Source organism: Scyliorhinus canicula, chromosome 13 (assembly GCF_902713615.1).
Source record: "Scyliorhinus canicula chromosome 13, sScyCan1.1, whole genome shotgun sequence".
In the NCBI taxonomy this organism is placed as follows: Eukaryota; Metazoa; Chordata; class Chondrichthyes; order Carcharhiniformes; family Scyliorhinidae; genus Scyliorhinus; species Scyliorhinus canicula.
Genome location: NC_052158.1, coordinates 24,858,580 through 24,881,046, shown reverse-complemented (window position 1 = coordinate 24,881,046; position 22,467 = coordinate 24,858,580). Strand labels below are relative to the sequence as shown.

At 45.9% G+C, this 22,467-nt stretch overlaps 1 protein-coding gene across 1 annotated transcript in view; it reads right to left on the bottom strand.

Moving 5' to 3' along the window:
• Positions 1–22,467, bottom strand: part of LOC119976764 (spindle pole body component 110-like) — a 546,263-nt gene that overhangs the window by 408,079 nt on the left and 115,717 nt on the right. Inside the window, exons 12-13 of the mRNA XM_038817508.1 lie at positions 13,794–13,820; positions 12,382–12,411 (exon numbers count right to left, since the gene is read on the bottom strand). Of these exons, the coding sequence (XP_038673436.1) occupies positions 12,382–12,411; positions 13,794–13,820 (57 nt within the window). The remainder of the gene's footprint in view (positions 1–12,381; positions 12,412–13,793; positions 13,821–22,467) is intronic.

Below are 22,467 nucleotides of genomic sequence, written 5' to 3'. Positions count from 1 at the left end.
GGACATTTAGTCTGACATAACATTTTAGGCACAATCACTTGCTGAGTTTGCACGGCTGGCTGCGCTGCACAATTTGCACGTCCATTACCAACGTCAACCGGGGTCTTACCGTTTGTATGGGAAGCTTACTTAATGATGGAAATCTGCGCGGGCATAAGGAGGGCCTGCAGTAGGTAATTAACTAATCCCCGGTGGGATATCTCCGTGCTGGCCGAGATAAGGAATCCCCTATTCTTCCAGCGTCGTCTGAAGTCATAATCTACCCCGAAGGCGTATCGTGATTCAGTATAAATATTTACCCGGCGATCTTCCCAAGTATACATGCACGGGTAAGGGCAAAATGTTTGGCTTGTTGGGCTGAATAAGGGGTCTGAAAAGCGGCCACTTCTCGGGTCAGGCCATCCTGATCCACGATTGCGTAACGGGAGAGTCTGCGGGCAGTGGGGCTTATTAATTAATAATGTATGCCATCAACATACATATTCATGTCAGGTTGATCTAACGGAATATCGCTCAGATCTTCCCTTATCGTAGTAGCTTCCAGAATCAAGGCTAGACAGTCGGGGCCAGGTGCCTCTTCATGGTCAGCGGGACCGCAAAGACAACAGGTTGGATTGATAGTGGTGCAATATTTAAATGTCAGACCTGGATTGTTTAAAAGGTATATTTCATTACTAATCTGACGAGCTGCGGTAAGATGCTGAGTCTGCAGCTGCCCCAGTAGTGCGATGACTGAGTGGGAGCTATACACCGTAATGTCCTGTTGGAGAGTTATATTGGCAGCAGCCTGCAAACATTTGTGTATCGCTGCCAGGCTCTGGGTGCAAACAGGGTGGCAGAACGCCACTGGATCAAGTTTGAAAGAGTAATATGCCACGGGTCGGTGCATCTCCCCATTTTGCTGGGTGAGTAACGCTGTTGAACACGCTTCCAGAACAGTACAGTATATCTGGAATGGGCGGTGCTACAGGGGCCTACCGAGGGCCGGTACTTGTGACAAGGCCTGCTTCAGGCAACGGAAGGCATGGAGTGCCTCGGTAGTGAGAGTAAAATTCCCCCCTTCGCTAGTGTAAGGCGTCAGTAGCTTTCTATGGACAGCGATGTTTGGTATCCACTGCCTACAATAATTCACCATACCCAGCCAATGACGGACCTCCTTGGCTGTGGTAGGGGCGGGAATTGGCATATGGGGTCAATCGTGCTGGGTTCGAAACTTCTTTCTGTGGCTGTAAGTAAAACTCCTAAGAACTTGACCTTTGCCTGAGCCACCAGGACATTTGAGTGTGAAACAATGTAACCCATCGAAGATAGGTGGTTTAATAACTGGATCACATCATCCCTGTTACGGGACTCGTCGGGACTTGCTACTAATAGGTCATCTACATACTGCACTAGAGTGAAACCATGCTCCAATGTCAAGGCCTGGAGTTGGGTCTGCAGACATCTGAAGAGTATAGGTGAGTTGACGAACCCCTGAAGAGACAGTCGGGTCCAGGTATACTGCCGTCCATTGTAAGTGAATGCAAACAAATATTGGCTTTCAGATGCGAGTGGAAGGGCAAAGAAAGCGTGCTGGAGGTCAACTATGGCAATGTCCCGGGCTCGAGCTGGAATTTGAGCCAGTATGTGGGCGGGATTAAGGACGAGAGCATGTAACGGCTGCGCTATGGCATTGATTGAACGTAAATACTGTACTACCGGAACTGGTCCGGTTTGCCAGGTTTGGGCACCGCAATTATGGGGGTGTTGCATTCTGATTGGCAAGGGACTAGAATACCCTATTGCAACAGTTCCCGGATTAATTTGTCTACAGACGGGGCAGCTTGGGGTTTCAGGGGGTATTGCCGAAAGGAAGGCAGCGTCACATGGTCCTTAATCGTTATCTTAATGGGTGTAACATTTGCCTGTCCCACTTGTGATGGGTATTCTGCCCAGGCCTGTGGGTTTACATATTCCAAAATGTCACGTCCCAGGTGATGCTGAAGTTGAGTGTAAATCGTTTCAGTGAACTCAAAATATTTTATGGAACTGCCGTCTGGCAAGACTTGAAGTGCGTCCTCTGTTGGATCTGAATGGTCCACTACCCTCCTTACCCAGATACTTGGCATGGTATTGGTCGTGGATTGACGTGTAATATGAGGGCTTCCAGAAGCTGACTGTTGCCATAAATGTGGTGGTATTGGAACAAAATCGGCTGTAACTTATTTTCCCGTGACTGTGGCTGTAATCTTGACTGGCCATTCGGTCCCAGTTAACGGCCGGTATTTGTCCTCCAACTCCCTGTTCTGTCCGGTTCTGTCATAGGCCAGGATAACGTGGTGCAATGAATGTTGAATGTCTAACGTCCACCACTGGGATGTGATAGAAATTTAGCACTGTTGTCTCATCCTCCGTGATTGAACCGTTACCCCTTCCTCTTCGCACTCCAGCTGTAGCTGGAAGATACACGTAAATCTCGGGCCAACAAGTTACAGTCCAATCCAGTAGTCACCATAAACTGATGGTCTGCAGACTTATTCTCAAAAGTGACTGTCGCAGGTTCAGAAATCGGATACTCACACACCTGGACTTGGAACCCCGACAAATGCTGGGTGTGGTCGGATAGTGGTAGTTGAAGTTCTGATTGCACCGACGACATGGCTGCTCCACTGTCGATTACAAATGGGTAATGTTGATCTCCTATCTGCAGAGAGATAATAGGTTCCCTGCCCGATTGGAGAGTCCTTATGACTAAATTAGCAAGTCAATCTTGTGTTGGGAAAGGGTTTTCCTGGGAAAAGTCGGTGTACCTCGTCTGTCCTCCCCTTTGTTTGTACCCCCCCCCCCCCCCCCCCCCCTTGGGCCGGGTAGTCTAATTCTGCTGCCCATCTTTTAAAGGAGCATTCCTGATGCCAGTGATCTGTGCGGCCACAATTAAAACAGGAATTGTTCCCTCTATATCTGTCCCGTCCTCTTTTCCCAGTAGACCAATTTCCCCTCAGAGGGGGCGGCAGTTGTAAAGCTGTTGGTGCAAAGGGTGGGCCACAAAGAGGGGCTGAGGGTCCATTCGGGTGAGTTTGATATCCTCCCCTTGTTGATCCGGCCACCCAAAGTCACAATATTGGGGTTCCAGCTGGTAAGCCACTGTGTCTACCGTTGGTTGGGGGTCTCAGATCATTCTTTTTCATTACATAGACAGTCTTAATCTTTGTAACTTAGCCTCCTTCCTGGCCTACAACCTCCTTCCAATAAAACCTGACTCCCGGGCCATCTCTGTCCAATCCATGTTATTACATTTTACGACAGTAGCCACGGAAGGTGGTAGGCAATGCATTAACATAGCACAATATTGAGAGGAATGCTGGCCATTTTGGTACAGCAAGTCGCCTGACTGCCCACGGTTGATTTTATTAAAGCGTTCCAGGGATTCTTCTGGCTCCTCAGTCTTTTTAGGTTTGAGTTTTAAGATAGCAGATATGTTTATAGGCTTTTGAAATGCGGCATTGAACGCATTCAGGATCTGTACCCGTCTATCACCGTCCAAGGCATGGGCTTGCTGAAGTGCGGCGTAGCTAGCATAATTCAAGTGGTTGAGGTGACTGAGTTACTCTGCTGGGGTTAAACCCTGCTCGACTAGGGCACAAAGGTCCATAGAATCAGCTTGATAAACTGAGATGGTAGTTCTCAGATCGTCTACGAAAGCAGCAGGAGATTTCTTCCTGTCGCGGATTGCAGCCAGAATAGCCATCATCTCACTGGGTCTCCATGGGAGATAAACGTCTATCGTGGGCTGGGCTGCTGCTGTAGCAGCATCAGGGTTGGGTATTTTCCTAATCGGCAACTGTCTCAGAGTCTCATTAGGGGGCGCTTTAGCGGATTCCTGTGGCTCTTCAAAGACTTCGACGTCCTTCCCTTCCCATAGGGGGAGCTCCGTCTCCTCAGAACTATTCCCGTCCTCACCCTGTGTTCTCATATTTTCCTGTCCTATCATATTAGATTAAGGGATCTTGGTGGTATGCGTAATTGTTTCTGATAGGATCAGGCCCCTTTCCCATTGTCCGAGATCGGGTCCCATAGCTAACCTGGCTTGTGGAACAGAGCTCCCCTTCTCTCACAGACGGTAAAGGTGCAAAAACCGGACCCAAACTATCATCCGAAGGGACTGGAGAGGCAGATGAGGACCTAGAAAATTGGACCATGTCGGTTAGAGTCCCGACGGCACCAGCGGCATTGGCCGTGCTAATTCCAGAACCACCAGGGCATCATAATTTAAATCCAGTCACTGCTTCCCAGATCAGACCCCTCTCTCTTTGTCCGCGATCTGGTCCTAGAGCTAACTGGGCTTGTGGAACAGAGCGCCCTTCTCTAACAGCAACCGAAGGGACTGGAGAGGCTGGCATAATTTGAATCTGGGAAGCAGCGACTGGATATAAATTACGACACCCTGGTAGTTCTGGAATTAGTGCGGGAAATGCCGCTGGTGCCGTCGGGACTCTACCCGACATGGTCCAATTCTCTAGGTCATCATCTGCCTCTGTCAATGCAAGGCCAGTCAATGAACTACGTAGCCCATTTTTTAATCGAGCCTGCCCTGTTAGGTATCTCCCTCTCTTTACCTGCGCGTTTTTTGAATGCACACTCCTTTTTCAAGATCTCCAGAGTTTTCTGGTTCCCCCTTCACCAATTGGAAACTCCATTTTAAGGGCATTTTCTTGCCAACTTGATAACATGATCTTATTCCTCTCCTCTTGACAATATTGTCTCCATAATCCAATCAGCTCTTTGGCCCGCATACTTTGGCTTTTTTTCCATATTTCACCCTGGATTTGTTTAATCATCTCCAGATCTTTAGTGTCCCCTAGTGGCCATTTGTCACCCAATTTCTTCCTTAAAGTTGCTGACATTTTTCTAAAATCTCTCGCTTTATCTGGATAAATATCACATAATATTTGCAATGAAGTTTTTGGATCATTCGTGTTATCCAAACAATTCCCCATAATCTCGAACTAGTCCTCAAGACTGCGTTGTTCGCCGCTACAGTCCAAGGATACAATTTTAGCTTAATCAATTATAGTTTCCAAAACACATGTGGAACTGAACTGTCTTCCCGTCATCACATCAATTCCGCAATCAACCCTTAACTGAACTGTCTCTCTGACATCCCATCAGTTCCGCAATCAACCCTTAACTGAACTGTCTTTCCGACATCCCATCAGTTTTTTTTCCAACCCTCAGTCGCACCTTCATCGACTGAATTTTTTAGTTTTGTAATCCACAGTCTGTCCTTTGATTTCGTCGAGACGATCTTTCCGTGCCAACCGCGTGTGACCAGACCAATCAGACCATGAGGAAAGGGGAAAATCAATGTGGTCATTTTCCAGCAACTCACATTGTGGGTCCATTTCCACTTCCCTTGTCCAACATCAGTCGAATTCTGATTTGGCCGCTGGCCAGTGACCGTCTGGAGAAATCCAGTGTTTTCGGCACCAAATGACAAATCAAGTTCTTTACCCGTCAGTCTGGCCTCAATAAAACTCGAGATGGATTTGTAGGTATTGTGTTATTTATTTTTAAACAACTTGCAAGGCTGACACGCTCTATAGAGATTCAGAACATATGCAGTATTCTGAAACCCCAGAACCGAGTGAAATCGGAGTCAAAGAGAACTCTGCACATATAATTCAGATGGCATCAAGTTTCACATGCAAGATTGCCATAGGTCATCCTATACACCTCCTGACCTGGCCATATATCCTGATTGGCTCACTTCGCATTCTTCAACCCTGGGCCTCTTGTTACCCAGCTTCCTTTTCACCACCCTGCACGACGGTCCATCCCCCCTTCTAGCCATGCTTTGCTGAATCCCGTTGTTCTTTGCCGTCAGCTCACTACCATCAGACTGGCTCACATCTACATTATTCTAACTAGTAATCCTAATTTATATCACATTTGTTGGTTCAATTGCTCAACTATAGGTGAGTGGTGCAGTTGGATCGTGGTGATACCCTGCATGGTTCCCCAAAAAATCTAGCAGGCAGTTCCAACAGGGAGATCAACAGGCACACTGCATCCGGACCTTGATTGCCAAGGGGTTGAAGTTTAAAAATAGGGGCTTTATTGCATTTATGCTGAGTATTGGTGAGGTCTCACCTGGAATAGTCTGGCTGAATTTCGTGGAACATTTAGAGTGAGCGTTGACATTATTCACCTGAGGGGTATTGACAGAGTAAATGGTGAGACGTTTTCACGAGTCTGAGGGACACGACACGGGTGGTAAGCACGATAGCACAAGTTGATAGCACTGTGGCGTCACAGAGCCAAGGTCCTAGGTTCGATTCCACGCTGGGCCACTGTCGCTGCAGTGTCTGCACCGTGTCTCCGTTGGTTTCCTCCGGGTGCTCCTGTTTTCTCCCACAGTATAAAGACGTGCAGGTTAGGTGAATTGGCCACGTTAAATTGCCCTTCGTGTCCAAAAATGGGAGGAGGGCTTATTGGGTGACCGGGGTAGTGTCGAAATAAGGGCTTAATTGGGTCGGTGCAGGCCCGATGGACGAAAGGCCTCTTTCTGCACTGTATGCTCTGTGTTCTCTGGAGAGATACCTCCAAGATGAAGGGCTAGTCATTGGAATCTGATGTGCGTCAACATTTTTTCTCGAAGAGTGGTGCACAATTCCCTGCCCTGGAGGTCCGTAGAGGCTTGATGATTAGAAGATCTTCAAGTAGAGGTGGATACATATTTGATACGGGAAAATGGCAAAGAAAGGAGTTGAGGTCGGCATAGATTAGCCCTAAACCAATTGAATCCCTGGGCAGGCTTGAAGGGTTTTGTGGCATCGTACTGGTTTTATTTAATGTGTTCATTTGGTATGAGGTCCCCAACATCACCAAGGTCGATCGTGATAAAGATGTGTTCATCACCGTGCAGTAAACGCACAATCAAATGCTTTGGCCCTGAAAACACTGCACACGCGTGCAGGCGGCGGTACTTTAGTATTGTCGCTGGTCTAGTAATCCAATGACCCAGGATAATTATCTGGTTCGAATCGCACCATCGATCGTAATCAAATATGAACTCATTATAACCACAACATTGTTGACGATTCTTAAATGCACTCCGAAATTTGTAGCATGCCACACTAGAATTGTATTCAAAAGCTACAAAACCAGAAAACAAAGAAAGCGAACGGAACACCTGGAATAGAACCAGACGTTGGAAATGACAACGACAACCAGACCTATCGACTAGCATGTGTTCTTGCGTAAAACCTGGGGGAGCTGTCTCACAGAGTCATTAAGCACCAAAAGGATGTGGTCATACTCACAGTATCATACCATGCAAACAATGTCCCAGTGGAAAAGAGTCTGGAGGTACTTTTCCTGACAGCCCTAAACCTTCAAGTCTGGACCTCATGACATCAGGTTAAACAAGCACAGTCGTAACTGAGTCAGGTTCAATACCAGCCTTGAATGACTGACTTTGTGGAATGTTCACGGTCCCCCAGTGTCTGTGTGCGTTTCCTTCGCGTGTTCCGGTTACTATTAATGGCACGATAGCGCAGTGGTTAGCACCTTTGTTTCACAGCTCCAGCTTTCCACGTTCGATTCTTGGTTTGGGTCACTGACTTTACGGACTCTGCATTTTCTCCCAATGTCTGCATGGGTTTCGACCGGGTGCTCCGCTTTCTTCTCACTGTCCAAAGATGTGCCGGTTAGGCGGACTGGCCACGGTAAATTACACTTAGAGTGCAAAAACGTTAGGTGGGGTTATTGGATTTCGGGAAAGGGGCGGAAGCATGGGCCTTGGTGGGGTGCTCTTTCCAAGGACAGGTACAGTCCTGATGGGCCGATTGGTCTTCTTCTGCACTGTAATTTCTATGATTCAATTCTATGATTCGAACACCACTCAGTGGAAGCACTGAGGGATCCAATTGTGTAGAATATGCTCTTGCTGGGGGACCGCAATGTGCATTACCTAGAATGCTGGTAGTAGCTTCCGCAGTAACTTAATATCAGTGTTAATGTAAGCATACTTGTGACAATAATAAAGATTATGATTATAGTGCCACCACAAACAGTGGTGGACGGATATCAGGGCTGCTGGATTTCGACAGCAGCAGGTGGTGAGGAAACCAACAAGTGGGAAAACATACTTGATCTTACCGTCACCAATCGTCCTGCTGTGGATAAATCTGTCCATAACAGTATTGGTAGAAGCAAAGTCCTCGTGGAGACAAAGTCCCGTCTTCACACTGATGTGATTCTAAATCGAGCTGTGTGGCACTACCACTGTGCAAAATGGGAGAGACTTCGAACACATGCAACAGCTAAAGGCTGGGCTTTCCTACGGGTCTCTGGGCTATCAGCAGCAGAATTGTATTCAGGCATAAACTACAACCTCCTGGCCCGACATATTTCCCCATCTAACCATGACCACCAACACTGTTTAAATAAAGATTATAGGACAGCATGCCAGGAGTAACATCAGGCATACAGAAAAAAATATGGTGTCAGCCTCGTGAAGCTGTAACACAAGACTGCTTGTGTGGCAAACATCATAAACAGCAAGTTTTAGTCAGAGCGAAACGATTCCTCAACAAACGCATCACATCAAATCTCTGCAGTCCTGCCACATCCAACGGTGGATAGTGGCGAACAATTAAATAACTCACTGCAGGAAGAAGTACCATGAATATCGCCATCCATAATTATGTAGGAGACCAGTTCTTATGTGCAAAAGAAAAGACTGATGTATTCGCAACAATGTCCTGTCAGAAATGCCGAGAGGATGATAATTGTTTTGTTCAGCAGAGGTTCGCAGCATCACAGATGTCAGTCTTCAGCTAATATAGTTCACCCCTTTTAATATCAACAAACGGCTGAAGCCACTGGACACTGCAAATGTTCTGGGCCCTGATCATGTTCTCGCAATAGTAGTGCCGACGTTTGGTCCAGAACGTTCCGCATCCAAAGCCAAGCCGTTCCAGTCCAGCTACAACACTACTATTTAACCAGCATATAGGAAAATTGACCAAGTGTGCCCTGTACACAAGAAACAGAACAAATGCAGCCGAGCCAATTAACGCCCTGTCAGCCTACTCCCCGTCATCATAAAAGTGATGGAAGAAGTTACCAACAGTATTAACAAGCGGCATTTACTCAGCAATAATTTGTTCACGATCGTCGGTTTTTGTTCTGCCAGGGACACCCAGCTACTAACATGATTACAGCCTTTTGAAAATGGACAACAGAGCTGAATGTCAGAGCTGAGATGAGAGTGATTGCCCTTGACACGAAGGCAGCATATGATAGAATATGGCATCAAGGAACACGAGTTAAAGTTGAGTCAATAGGAATCATGAGGAAGACGCTAGACTGGATGGAGCAACACTTGGCACAAATGACAGTTGTGGTGGTTGGAGTTCCATCGTCTCGACTCCAGAACATAACTACAGGCCTTCTTCTGGAATGTGAACTCGGCCCAACCATCTTTAGCTGCTACATCAATTAGCTTCCTTCCATCACAATGTCAAAAACGGGGATGTTTGCGGATGACTGCATATTGCGTAGCACCATTCACAACACCTTGGATTATGATGCAGCCCAGTCCAAATGCAGTGATAGTCGGACAGTATCCTGGGCTGGCCTGAGAAATGGCAAGTTACATTCGTGCCACACTAGTGCCAGACGTGGCCATCTACTGTAAGATATAGCCATTGTTCCTTGATCTCCAATGCTTTGCCATCGCTAAATCCCCCACAATCAACATCCTGGGGGTTACCTTTGATCAGAAACTGAATTCGACGAGCCATATTAAACTGTGTCTATCAATGCAGGTAAAAGGCTAGGAATCGTACCACGGGTAACTCCCCGCCAGACCCCCTCCGCTCAAATAAAGCCTGTCCACCATCTACAAGGCGCTAGTCAGGAGTGTAAGGAAATACACTCCACTTGCCTGGATGAGTGCCACTCTAACAACATTCAAGAAGTCCAACCACATCGCAGAAGAAACCAGCCCGCTTGATTCCTCCTCCTTCCACAAGCATTCAAATCCTCCATGAACAACGAACAGTTGCAGTAGGGTGTAACACCTACAAGATGCACTGCAGTAACTCATCAACGTTCCTTTGACAGAACTTTTCAAACCCAGGACGACTGCCATCTAGAAGGACAAGGACAACAGATAAGAGGCAAACGCTCCACCTGGAGTTTCCCCTCCAAAGCACTCACCACTTTGACTTGAAATCATGTCGCCGCTCCTTCGCTTTCGCTAGGGCAAAATCCTCCCGAACAGCAAAGTGGGTGTTGCAACACGTTAAGGACTGCAGTGATTGAAGATGGTAACCGACCAGCACATTCTCAAGGGCACCTAGGGATGTGCAATATACAATGGCCTAACCAGTGGCTCCCATTGTTCGGGAAATAAAAAATAATACAGTTGACTTGTGCATCAGAATTAGCCAGTCAGTGCCAATTAAAATAAATCTTTGGTATGCAATCGACAATTCACATCCTGGCACATAATGGTAGATCATGTGCAAAGATAGAATCTACACAAGATGATTTGCAAGGACGTGAAAGTTTGGATTGACTTTGCGATCAAGTGCAAATCATAAAGCGCGAACTTGTCACGAATATTCACCTTCGTTTCCTTAAGTTCCACGTCATCGTTGACCTTGTTACAGCCATCTCAAAAATTGGAGAAAGAGCTTATTGTCAGAACTGATCTGGCAGTCACTTCCCTTTACGTACAGACAGCATGTGACGTCCATTTCCATCTGTCATAATTCAGAATGGAACTGTGCAACGGTCGTTAGCCATGCTGCTTAACAGCGCCAAGATTGAATTCCAATCTTGGGTGACTGTGTCGAGTTTGTACATTCCCCTTGTGTCCGCATCGGTGTGCATCGGTTCCCTTTCACATGTGGAGATTATTTGGGTTTGATTTAGGGGTGTTACAGACATACGTAGGGACTGTTTCAGAGGGTCGGTGCGGACTCGACGGCAGAATGGTGACCTTTTTCACTGTTGTGAGTCTATACTGCTGCATCAAGGAACGGTCAACATTTGTGTATCAAAGCTTAAACAAGTGAAGATGGTTACGTTTGTTGCTGGCAAAGCGGTGCAGTCTACGATATCACATCACAGATTAGTATCCCAAATTCAAGTATCACCAATGGCTTCACGACTGACCTTTCCTGAGATTTCCTGTTTTGCGCACTCTCCACTTGTTGCGAACAGACCACCACGGACGGAGGAACACCAGGCTCACGAACCAGCAGCCACAGGGGCCAGCAAGTTTGGAGGAATAACCAGATACATCAGTGTCGGTTTTTACAAGTTCTTCTTGGGAACGGTGAACATACTCCCTCAACCCTCAGAAATTTCCAATTAGTGTAGATTGTTGAGATTTTGTGTGGGTGAATGGAGAAATCTATGTATCTATGTTTGCAAGCGTTTAGTTAAATTTATGTAACAGTAAAAATGTTCGATGTGCCGTTTGGTTTGTTATTTTATAGATAGCATTACACAACGGTGGTCGTGTGTTATTGTCTGAGTTGTGGAGGACCTTATTCTCTTGAATAAAGTATTTAATTTTAAATTTCAAAAAAGAATGACCTTTCCTCAATCTTATGATGTAAAGTGCGGATATTCTTCGGTATTGAACAATGTACCACATATCTCTCTTATGCTTTTGAAATGTCTGTGTCCATATACAGAAAGAACAGTTCGAGATTCAGACTTGGATTAATAATTGGAAAGTATAATTTCTGCCACACAGTCCCAGACAAGGACAAACTCCAACGACAATTGATCCACATGTCTCTGTTCAAAGATGGTTCAATTGTTTACTCGGATTCTCCACCTCAAACGCTAACATCCTCATACATTTAGCGTATCCAACTAAATTAATGCATTGGCTACGTGTATGTCAGGCATCATAAATATTTGTCTTAGAGCTGACCTGGTGTCTCCCCAAATGCAACGACAATGTGCAAATTATGCAAACAATGCTCATTTTCTTGAACTGCACGCCAACAACACTGAAGACATTCAACACAATCTAGCTGGATGGGGGGGGGCGTTCGTCAGTGGGGAAAAGACAACCTGCCTGTTCGCATAAACATCCACCGTCATTAATATGTTCTAGCCACGCAGCTTTTTAGAGTCAGAGGCTTCAGTACACTATCCATCAAATGCAGCATGAGAAATGATCTCAATACCAACCGTGGAGGTGGGCGTCACTTCAATGGTATTACTATTCAGCATTTTACTGTCGTCCGTAATTGATTTGAATATCAGCATGGCCTTCAACGGGGCGCAATTTTCACCAGGTGAGTCACTTTACACGAACATACGTAAGTAACTTATGACTAAAATTATACGTTTTCCACCGACTTTTACCTTGCAAAGCATTTCGATGTTTTCGGAGGTCTAAACAAAAGACAAATAACAATTTCGTTAGTTTTCTACTTTCAACCCAAGAAATATTGTACGAATCGTAGCTTACCTTTCGGCTCTTATTTTACCTGTTTCTTATAGGCTCTGCATGCGAATGACTGAACTAGGTTTCAGTTACATCAGGCACTATTGGACACTTTCAGTAAGAACCTCATCGTTTTTTCTCAGCATTCGAGATTGATGATTGGCCAATATCAGAATTGTAGATGTTAAATCAAGTACCCAATAAACATGAATATATGACTTGGTGAACAAAATAAAACAGCGTTCCATTGATCCAAAATCTAAGCAATATAGATACAGGAAACTGACGTACGAACAAAAATGTTTGAAGTACTCAACTTTCTGACCAGAAACATTGACGCTCAAACTTTTCACAAACTATTTTTGACATGTCTTGATTTGTCCAAATCAGATTTGATCAACACACCTTCATATGGTTCAACTGATCCCGTTGTCCTCAATTAAATACCACAACTGAAGTTTCCAGACGAATTGAATTGCGTTCAAGTGTGTGCGGCACGGTGGCATAGTGGTTGGTAATACTGCCTCACAGATCTAGGGATCTGGATTCAATTCCGTGCCAGGGTGACTGTCTATGTGGTGTTTGCATTCTCCCCCAGCGTGTGCGTGCGTTTCCTCCGGTTTCCTCCCAAGGTTCAAAATGTGTAGGATAAGTGGATTGGCCATGCTAAATTTGCCCCTTATTGTTGGCAATGAGGTAGGGTTGCTGAGATAGGCTAGAGGTGTGTGCTTAAGTAGCGTGCTCTTTCAAGGGCCGGTATTGGCTCGAATGGCCGCCATTGCACTTTTAAATCTATGGTTCAAGTTTCCAGTTTCCGGTCCGATCTCCAGTTTCCGGTTTTGGAAAATGTGAATCAGTTGCCATAATTTACAAATCTGGTTAATATTGGGTCATTAGAAATACATAAAAAATACCTCTCAATCATATATTAGATTCTCAAATCAACGGGACGAATATCCCAGAAACTGACCTTTCCAATTAGCCGTAATGGCTATACAAATCTTCTGCAAACGCTACATTTTGCATTTATTTCAACGATCCTCCTATTTTCAATGGCGTGCATTAAGCATTGAACACGACAACTCTACCCGCGAGTCAAATAAATGTTTTTTGGAAAGGAGAATTGATGTCCCACATGATTCCACATTCCTACTGAGAATTGCAACAGGAACCGTTGGGCACATTGGCAGTTATTTCCCAAACGTAACATGACAGATTGGAATTGCACGTATCTTTCAATTAACCATCGTTGTCCAATAGTGATCTTTGGCTTTCGATGGATTAACATAAAATAAGTTGCAGAAATATTATATATTTCGTTTTTTATTACCTGCATCTTTTCTGTCCGCGTCGTCTTCTGTAAATAATGTACACGCAGTTCATTTACCAAGAAGTACAAATTCAAATAATTGCTTTATTTATTCCTTGTCTTCACATGCACTAAATGTTCTGTTAATGGACAAGAAATGCAGATAACTGGCACAAAAAGAGAGCTCCTGCACATTTTTGCACGTTGGATATGGTGAATGAACTAACTTGATATTTTAAAAAACTCGCATCAGAAAAAAATATGACCAACAGAGCACCCAACTGATGCAGCAATGACTTTGAGACAAAGAATCCTGTTCATCTAATCCGGTCAGATCGATATATGACTTCAGACCTGGTGCATTATCCTTCAATGGCATACACTGCAGTCGGCCACTGAAACCTATCATCCGAAAAAAAAAAAATAATCATAAACGATGGGATGCCTAGCATTGCTTCTTCGGGTTTGAGAATGAACATGTTCAATTGCAACTTCAAAGTTAATTTCACAAACATCTGACAAATTATGCTGAAAGTAGGATCGCCTCGACACCGGATTGCAAACAAATATTGCGCATTGTCAAATGTATATGTAATTTTCAACTAATTTCATCACCTCCATATGTACGGGTTTTCTTCCAGTCGCAGCAATCTCACCAGGTATTTTTTTTTATAATGGGAGAAGGAACATTAATTCCAATCTTCATTATTTCACCTGAAACCACTGACTTATTCTGAGATTTAAAAATATATCGTGTCGGTCACTTACTGTATCCTGTTTAAATGGATAAATGGACTCCGGAACACACTTCAGAAGAACGGCTGGAAGTATAAGGCCGCGGAATGGACTCTGAGCGAGAAAGCAATTGTTGAACACTAGGAATGACTCGGGACCAGAACGGTTGATGGAGTCCCATTCATCCAAAAGCGACAACCGGAGGATAATCACGTGCAGGTGTGAGAACTAACTGAGGGAGAAGTAGATTCGTCATCAACCTCAATCTTCCACATCGTTTTTCAGCTGACTGCTTTAGCAGGGGAGATTGTTGCTCTGCCCAAGTGCCAAGGCATACCGACTCCGACAACACTCTGACGATGTGATGCACTGACATTGTACGAACGTGGCAGAACCAGAGAAGAACGTACAGCTGAGAAAACAATGTTCATTAATTATAAGTAGCGGTTGGCATCAACAGTGAGTCGCCATATCAATTTCCCTCAGATTCGCACAACATGTTATCATCTAGCCAGGGGAAAATACTCGATCAATGACGAGTTGAGAAGAAAATAATGGAAGTGTTCGGAGCGAAAATAAAACAACAATCTGTTGAAAATACACATCACAAATATCTTCATGCACGTGTGCGCTGAAATGTCCATATCAATTTCTCCAAATTCCAAGCATACCTGGGCATATATTTGGAAAGATCAACAGCTGTCACCATGAGGTAGATACATTATAATAAGAGCTGTTTATTCCCTGAATCTTCGCGTCATGTCACACAACGGAAGTAGCACGGTCCCACAATTTAAAGACAACCACTGAAGTTCAGAAGTCCTACCTTATTCCATGAACATCAGAATTTCAAGGCATATCTGCTACCATGAACGTCACGAAGCTGATAGATAACTGCTGCCGTTGACGCTGTCAACAGAAGTCTGCAACAATCTAGCAGAATTCAGCGGACGACGTGCTCCATATTATAGCGATGCCTTCCTTCAGAAACCCTGCCAAATTATAATGAGAATGCTTGAGGCTCTATTCCCCAAGAACTGAAAGACCAGTCTAACCCACTGGACAAAGACGTTGGAACCAAGATAAATAAAATAAGGTTATCATGTTTTGGTTCATACAGATGCGGAATTTAAAGCACTAATAGGTTCCGCTGCCTGCCATGGTGAGTATCCTATGCGGCATGATCCGTTGGCTGATACCAAATTGGGAAACGTGATTGGGCGGAGAATCGGTCGCGACACCGAAATAACGGCGAACGCCGATTTAACAAAAGAAAAATCATAATTCGCAGTCACCTCTACAGAGGCGTCAATGCGATGCAAATAGGCGTACCTGAAAAAACTTTGAATTTCATTCGAACGCTCGGCCCAGAATTCTCCGGGGCCTCCACGACTGTCCTCCTCAATGGCTTGAGCTCCCTACAATAACACTCATTGGTGTTTTACAAATAGTGAAACTGGCGGCGTGGCTGAGAGGGGAGAGAGGGCAGGCGGGGTATAGCGAAGAGGAACCATGTGCTAACGGGCTAGACACTGGTCGTCCCGGCTGTGCTGCGGGGCGCTGCTGCGGCCACGGGAATGGGGGTGACTAGGGAAGGGGCCGTGTGACTGGGGTGGCCCCATCACCGAACTGAGGCCATGTGCAAGCCAGTGGAGCGGCTTGCAAGGCAGCCATCTAGCTGTGCATCCACTGACGACCAACTTTGGACTCTGGTCCTGAAGAGTGCCACCAGCCGTATGATTGTCCCTACTATGACACTCCACCTTCGCCATACCCTCCCTGGCCTGGCAGCGCGAATCGACGGCGGGGCATCACGCGTCCCACTGAGGTGGAACGCTCACTGTAGCCCCATGGAACCGCTGGGCATCGGCTGTGGAGTGTATCTGGCAAAGACACCGGCATCAGGAATGGGATGAGGGCCAGAAACCCCATGGTGCCAGGCAACGACTGGCCCAGTGTTGTGGAGATGGATTCGGGTCTTGTGAGGGCAGATCTCACAGAGCCGATCAGGATAACCACGTAACACGGTGTATCTGATTGGGAATGCACCATGCTAACATATTGGCCTTTCACGCCTGCAGACAATAGATATTTGAATTAAGGTAATAAATGGTGGCCTTCGTCCTTTTCACCTCAGAACTGACAGGTTCCCTGCGGCTGTGCGAACTGGAGTTCCTCGTGGAGAAGGAAGCTGCGGCAGTGAAGCGTATAGTAGAGCAGCCTGCCACTGCGGAGCATGCAGCAGCAGAGCTACTTCGAGAGGAACAGGAGGCAGTTTCCGAGGATAGCGAGCAGTTGCCAAAAAGACCCAGGAGATGGAGGTGCAATAGAGGTGCCACATGAGGCCTCATGTGTACTGTTCTTGCGCTGTCATTCGAGGTGCTGATGTAATAAGGCATTGCATCGAAGACTGCGCTTGAGCAGGGAATCAGTGTGACAAATCTTCCAGATTATGCCACACTAGGCACCTCGAGGATATGTGGAGAACGCCCGCTGCCGTTGGTCGTCAACTCCACCGTTGCCCTCAGCATTTACACCACTGGTGCCTTCCAGGCACCTCGTGGAGACGTTTGTTGGATCTCATAGACCTCGATGCACAGATGCATCACCCAGACGGCTGCCCACGGTGGCACGTTCCACCGTTTGTCTGAGTGATCGTTGCATGCGAGCTGCCCATTCTATTATACGGTCGCACAAAACGACTAATGTGATGGTGTTGGGGACAGTGTTCGGCAGGGGGAGTGTGGGGAGCCCGGAAGGCTGGGGATCCCAGGTTACCAGAACATCAGCCTATGCTGTCACATGCATACAACCTCTGTGACCAGCCCAGACCATCCCACCCTTCAAACCCATCGCGGTGCACCAAAGAGCGGCGGACCGGCCAGACCCAAAAATTGATTCTTCGCTGCTGACTCCTGAACGACCCTCTTATGGACTGACCTCATTAACACTGCACCCTGTATGTTTCATCCGATGCGGGTGCTTAAGTAGTTCTAAGGAGAATACCTACAAGGTGAAGGGCCAGTCATTTGAATCTGATGTGCGTCAACACTTTTTCTCGCGAACAGTGGTGCATCTTTGGAATTCCCTGCCCTGGAGGACCGTGCAGGCTGGATCTTTAGAAGTACTTCAAGTGGAGGTGGATACATATTTGATATTTTGAGGAATAGACGGTTACGGGAAAATGGCAAAGAAAGGAATTGAGGCCCGCATAGATTAGCCCTGATCCAATCGATACCCTGGGCAGCCTTGAAGGGTTTGTGGCTTAGTACTGCTTTTAATTATTGAATTTTCTTGGCATGGGTCCCCAACATCATCAAGGTCAATCGTCAAAAAGATGTGCTCATTCCCGTGCAGTAAAAGAACAATCAAATGTTAGCAGAGGGATTGAATTTAAGAGCCGTGAGGTGATGATGCAGCTGTACAAAACCTTGGTCAGGCCACATTTGGAGTACTGTGTGCAGTTCTGGTCACCTCATTTTAGGAAGGATGTGGAAGCTTTGGAAAAGGTGCAAAGGAGATTTACCAGGATGTTGCCTGGAATGGAGAGTAGGTCATACGAGGAAAGGTTGAGGGTGCTGGGCCTTTTCTCATTAGAACGGAGAAGGATGAGGGGCGACTTGATATAGGTTTATAAGATGATCAGGGGAATAGATAGAGTAGACAGTCAGAGACTTTTCCCCCGGGTGGAACACACCATTACAAGGGGACATAAATTTAAGATAAATGGTGGAAGATATAGAGGGGATGTCAGAGGTAGGTTCTTTACCCAGAGAGTAGTGGGGGCATGGAATGCACTGCCTGTGGAAGTAGTTGAGTCGGAAAATTTAGGGACCTTCAAGCGGTTATTGGATAGGTACTTGGATTAGGGTAGAATAATGGAGTGTAGGTTAACTTCTTAAGGGCAGCACGGTAGCATTGTGGATAGCACAATTGCTTCACAGCTCCAGGGTCCCAAGTTCGATTTCGACTTGGGTCACTGTCTGTGTGGAGTCTGCACATCCTCCCCGTGACTGCGTGGGTTTCCTCCGGGTACTCCGGTTTCCTCCCACAGTCCAAAGATGTGCAGGTTGGGTGGATTGGCCATGAAAAATTGTCCAAAATTCTATGATTAACCTAGGACAAAAGTTCGGCGCAACATCGTGGGCCGAAGGGCCTGTTCTGTGCTGTATTTCTCTATATCTATATCTAAATGCTTTGGCCCTGAAAACACTGCTCACGTGTTTAGGCGGCGGTACTGTTGTATTTTCGTTGGTATAGTAATCCAATGACCGAGGATAATTATCTGGTTCGAATCGCACCATGGAAGGTAATCAAATTTAATCTTATTAAAACAACAACCATGTGGTCAATTGTTAAATGCCTTCCGAAATACATAGCACAACACACAGTTTTATTCAAAAGCTGCAAAACCCGAAAATAAGGAATCGGGACAGAACACCTGGAATTGAAACAGACATTGGAAATGACAATGGCAACCAGACCTGTCGACTAACATATGGTCTTGCGTAAAAGCTAGGGGAGCTGTCTCACAGAGTCATTGAGCACCAACCTCATATGGTCATACTCACAGTATCATACCATACAAACAATGTCCCAGTGGAATAGAGTCTGGAGGTATTTTTCCTGACAGTCCTAAACCTTCAACTCTGGACCTCATAACGTCAGGTTAAACAAGAACAGTCGTTACGGTCTCAGGTTCAATACCAGCCTTGAATGACTGACTTTGTGGAGGTTTCACGTTCCCCCGTGTCTGTGTGGGTTCCCTTCGCGTTTTTCTGATACTATTAATGGCACGGCAGCGTAGTGGTTAGCACAGTTGTTTCACAGCTCCAGCGTTCAACGTTCGATTCTTGGTTTGGTTCACTGTCTGTACGGAGTCTGCATTTTCACCCAATGTCTGCGTGGGTTTCGTTCGGGTGCTGTGCTTTCTTCCCACTGTCTAAAGATGTGCAGGTTAGGCGGATTGGCCATGATAAATTGCACTTAGAGTGCAAAAAGGTTAGGTGGAGTTACTGGATTTCGGGAAAGGGCTGGAAGCATGGGCCTTGGTGGGGTGCTCTTTCCAAGGACAGGTGCAGCCTGGATGAACCGAATGGCCTTATTCTGCACTGAAAATTCTATGATTCTATTCTGTGATTAAAACACCACTCAGGGGAAGCACTGAGGGTGCCAAGGGTGTAGAATATGCTCTGTCTGCGAGACCGCAACTTCGACTGCAGCAGGTGGTGAGGGAACCAACAAGAGGGAAAACATACTTGACCTCACCGTCACCAATCGTCCTGCTGTGGATGAATCTGTCCATAACAGTATCGGTACAAGCACAGTTCGTGTGGAGACAAAGTCCCGTCTTCACACTGAGGAGGTTCTAAATCGAGCTGTGTGGCACTTTTACTGTGCTAAATGGGATAGACTTCGAACACATGCAACAGCTGAAGGCTGGGTGTCCCTAAGGCGCACTGGGTTATCAGCAGCAGGATTGTATTCAGCCACAAACTGCAACCTCCTGGCCCGGTATATTCCCCCAACGAACCATGACCACCAAGGCAGGGGATCAAACCTGGTTCAATAAAGAGTATAGGACAGCATGCAGGAGCAACATTAGGCATACTGAAAGAAATATGGTGTCAACCTCGTGAAGCTACAACACAAGGCTTCTTGTGTGGCAAACATCATAAACAGCAAGTTATAGTCAGTGCGAAAAGATTCCACAACAAACGCATCACATCAAATCTCTGCAGTCCTGCCACATCCAACGGTGGACGGTGACGAACAATTAAATAACTCACTGGAAGAAGAAGTACCATGAATATCACCATCCTCAATTATGTAGGAGCCCAGTACTTATGTGCAAAAGAACAGACTGATGTATTCGCAACAATGTCCTTTCAGAAATGCCGAGAGGATGATCAATGTTTTAGTTCCCCAGAGGTCCGCAGCATCACAGATGACAGTCTTCATCTAATACAGTTCACCTCTTTTAATATCAAGAAACGGCTGAAGCCACTGGACACTGCAAATGCTCTGGATCCTGATAATGGTCTCGCAATAGTACTGCCGCCTTTTGATCCAGAACGCTCGGCATCCAAAGCCAAACTCTTCCAGTCCAGCTTCAAATCTGCTATTTACCGGCAAATATAAAAATTGACAAGTGTGCCCTGCACACAAGAAAAAGAACAAATTCAGCCGAGCCATTTAACGCCGTGTCAGCCTGCTCCCCATCGTCACAAAAGTGATGGATGGAGTTAACAACAATATTAGCAAGCGGCATTTACTCAGCAATAATTTGTTCACGACCGTCTTTTTTTTTGTTCTGCCAGGGACACCCAGCTCCTGACATGATTACAGCCTTCTTTTGAAAATGGAAAACACAACTGAATGCCAGAGCTGAGGTGAGAGTGATTGCCCTTGACACAGAGGCAGCATATGATGGAATATGGCATCAAGGAACCCGAGTTAAAGTGGAGTCAATAGGAATCACGAGGAATACGTTAGACTGGATGGAGCCACACTTGGCACAAATAACAGTTGTGGTGGTTGGAGTTCCATCGTCTCGACTCCAGAACATAACGGCAGGCCTTCGTCAGGATAGTGAACTAGGCCCAACCATCTTTAGCTGCTACATCAATTAGCTTCCTTCCATCACAATGTCAAAAATGGGGATGTTTGCGGATGACTGCACATTGCGTATCACCATTCGCAACACCTTAGATTATGATGCAGCCCAGTCCAAATGCAGTGATACTCGGAAAGTTTCCTGGGTTGGCCTGAGAAGTGGCAAGTTACATTCGTGCCACACTAGTGCCAGACGTGGCCATCTAGTGTAAGATAAAGCCGTTACCCCTTGATCTCCAATGCTTTACCATCGCTAAATCCCCCACAATCAACATCCTGGGGGTTACCTTTGATCAGAAACTGAATTCGACGAGCCATATTAAACTGTGTCTATCAATGCAGGTAAAAGACTAGGAATCGTACCACAGGTACGATTTTGATCCCGCCAGCCCCCCTCCGCTCAAACAAAACTTTTCCACCATCTGCAAGGCGCCAGTCAGGAGTGTCAGGAAATACAGTCCACTTGCCTTGATGAGTGCTACTCTAACAACATTCAAGAAGTTCAACTCCATCGATAAGATACCAGCCAGCTCGATTCCTCTTCCTTCAAAAGCATTCAAACCCTCCACCAGCAACGCACAGAGGCAGCCGGGTGTAACACATGCAAGATGCACTGCAGTAACTCATCAACGTTCCTTTGACAGCACTTTTCAAACCCAGGACGACTGGCATCTAGAAGGACAAGGCATCAAATACCTGGTAACCGCTCCACTTGGAGGTTCCCCTCCAAAGCACTCAGCATCCAGACTTGAAAACATATCGCCGCTCCTTCGCTTTCGCTGGAGCAAAATCCTGGAACTCCCACCCTACCAGCGAAGTGGGTGCTGCAATACGTTAAGGACTGCAGCGATTGAAGAAGGCAACTAACCAACACATTCTCAAGGGCAACTAGGGATGTGCAATATAAAATGGCCTAACCACGTTACGAAAAAGAAAAAGAATACAGTTGATTTGTGCTTCAGAATTAGACTGTCAGTGCCAATTCAAATAAATCTTTGGTATGCAGCCAACAATACATAGCCTGGCACATAATAGTAGATCATTTGCAAAGATAGAATCTACTCAAGATGATTTGCAGTGACGTGAATGTTTGGATTGACTTTGCGATCAGGTGCAAATCATAAAACATGAATTTGTCACGAATATTCACCTTCGTTTCCTTATATTCCACGTCATCGTTGACATTATTACAGCCATCTCAAAAATAGACAAACGAGCTTATTGTCAGAACTGATGTTGCAGTCACTTTCTCTTACATGCAGACAGTTTATGTCGTCCCTTTCCATGTTGTCATAATTCAGAGCGGAACTGTAGGCATGCTGCTTAACAGCAACAGGGGTTGATT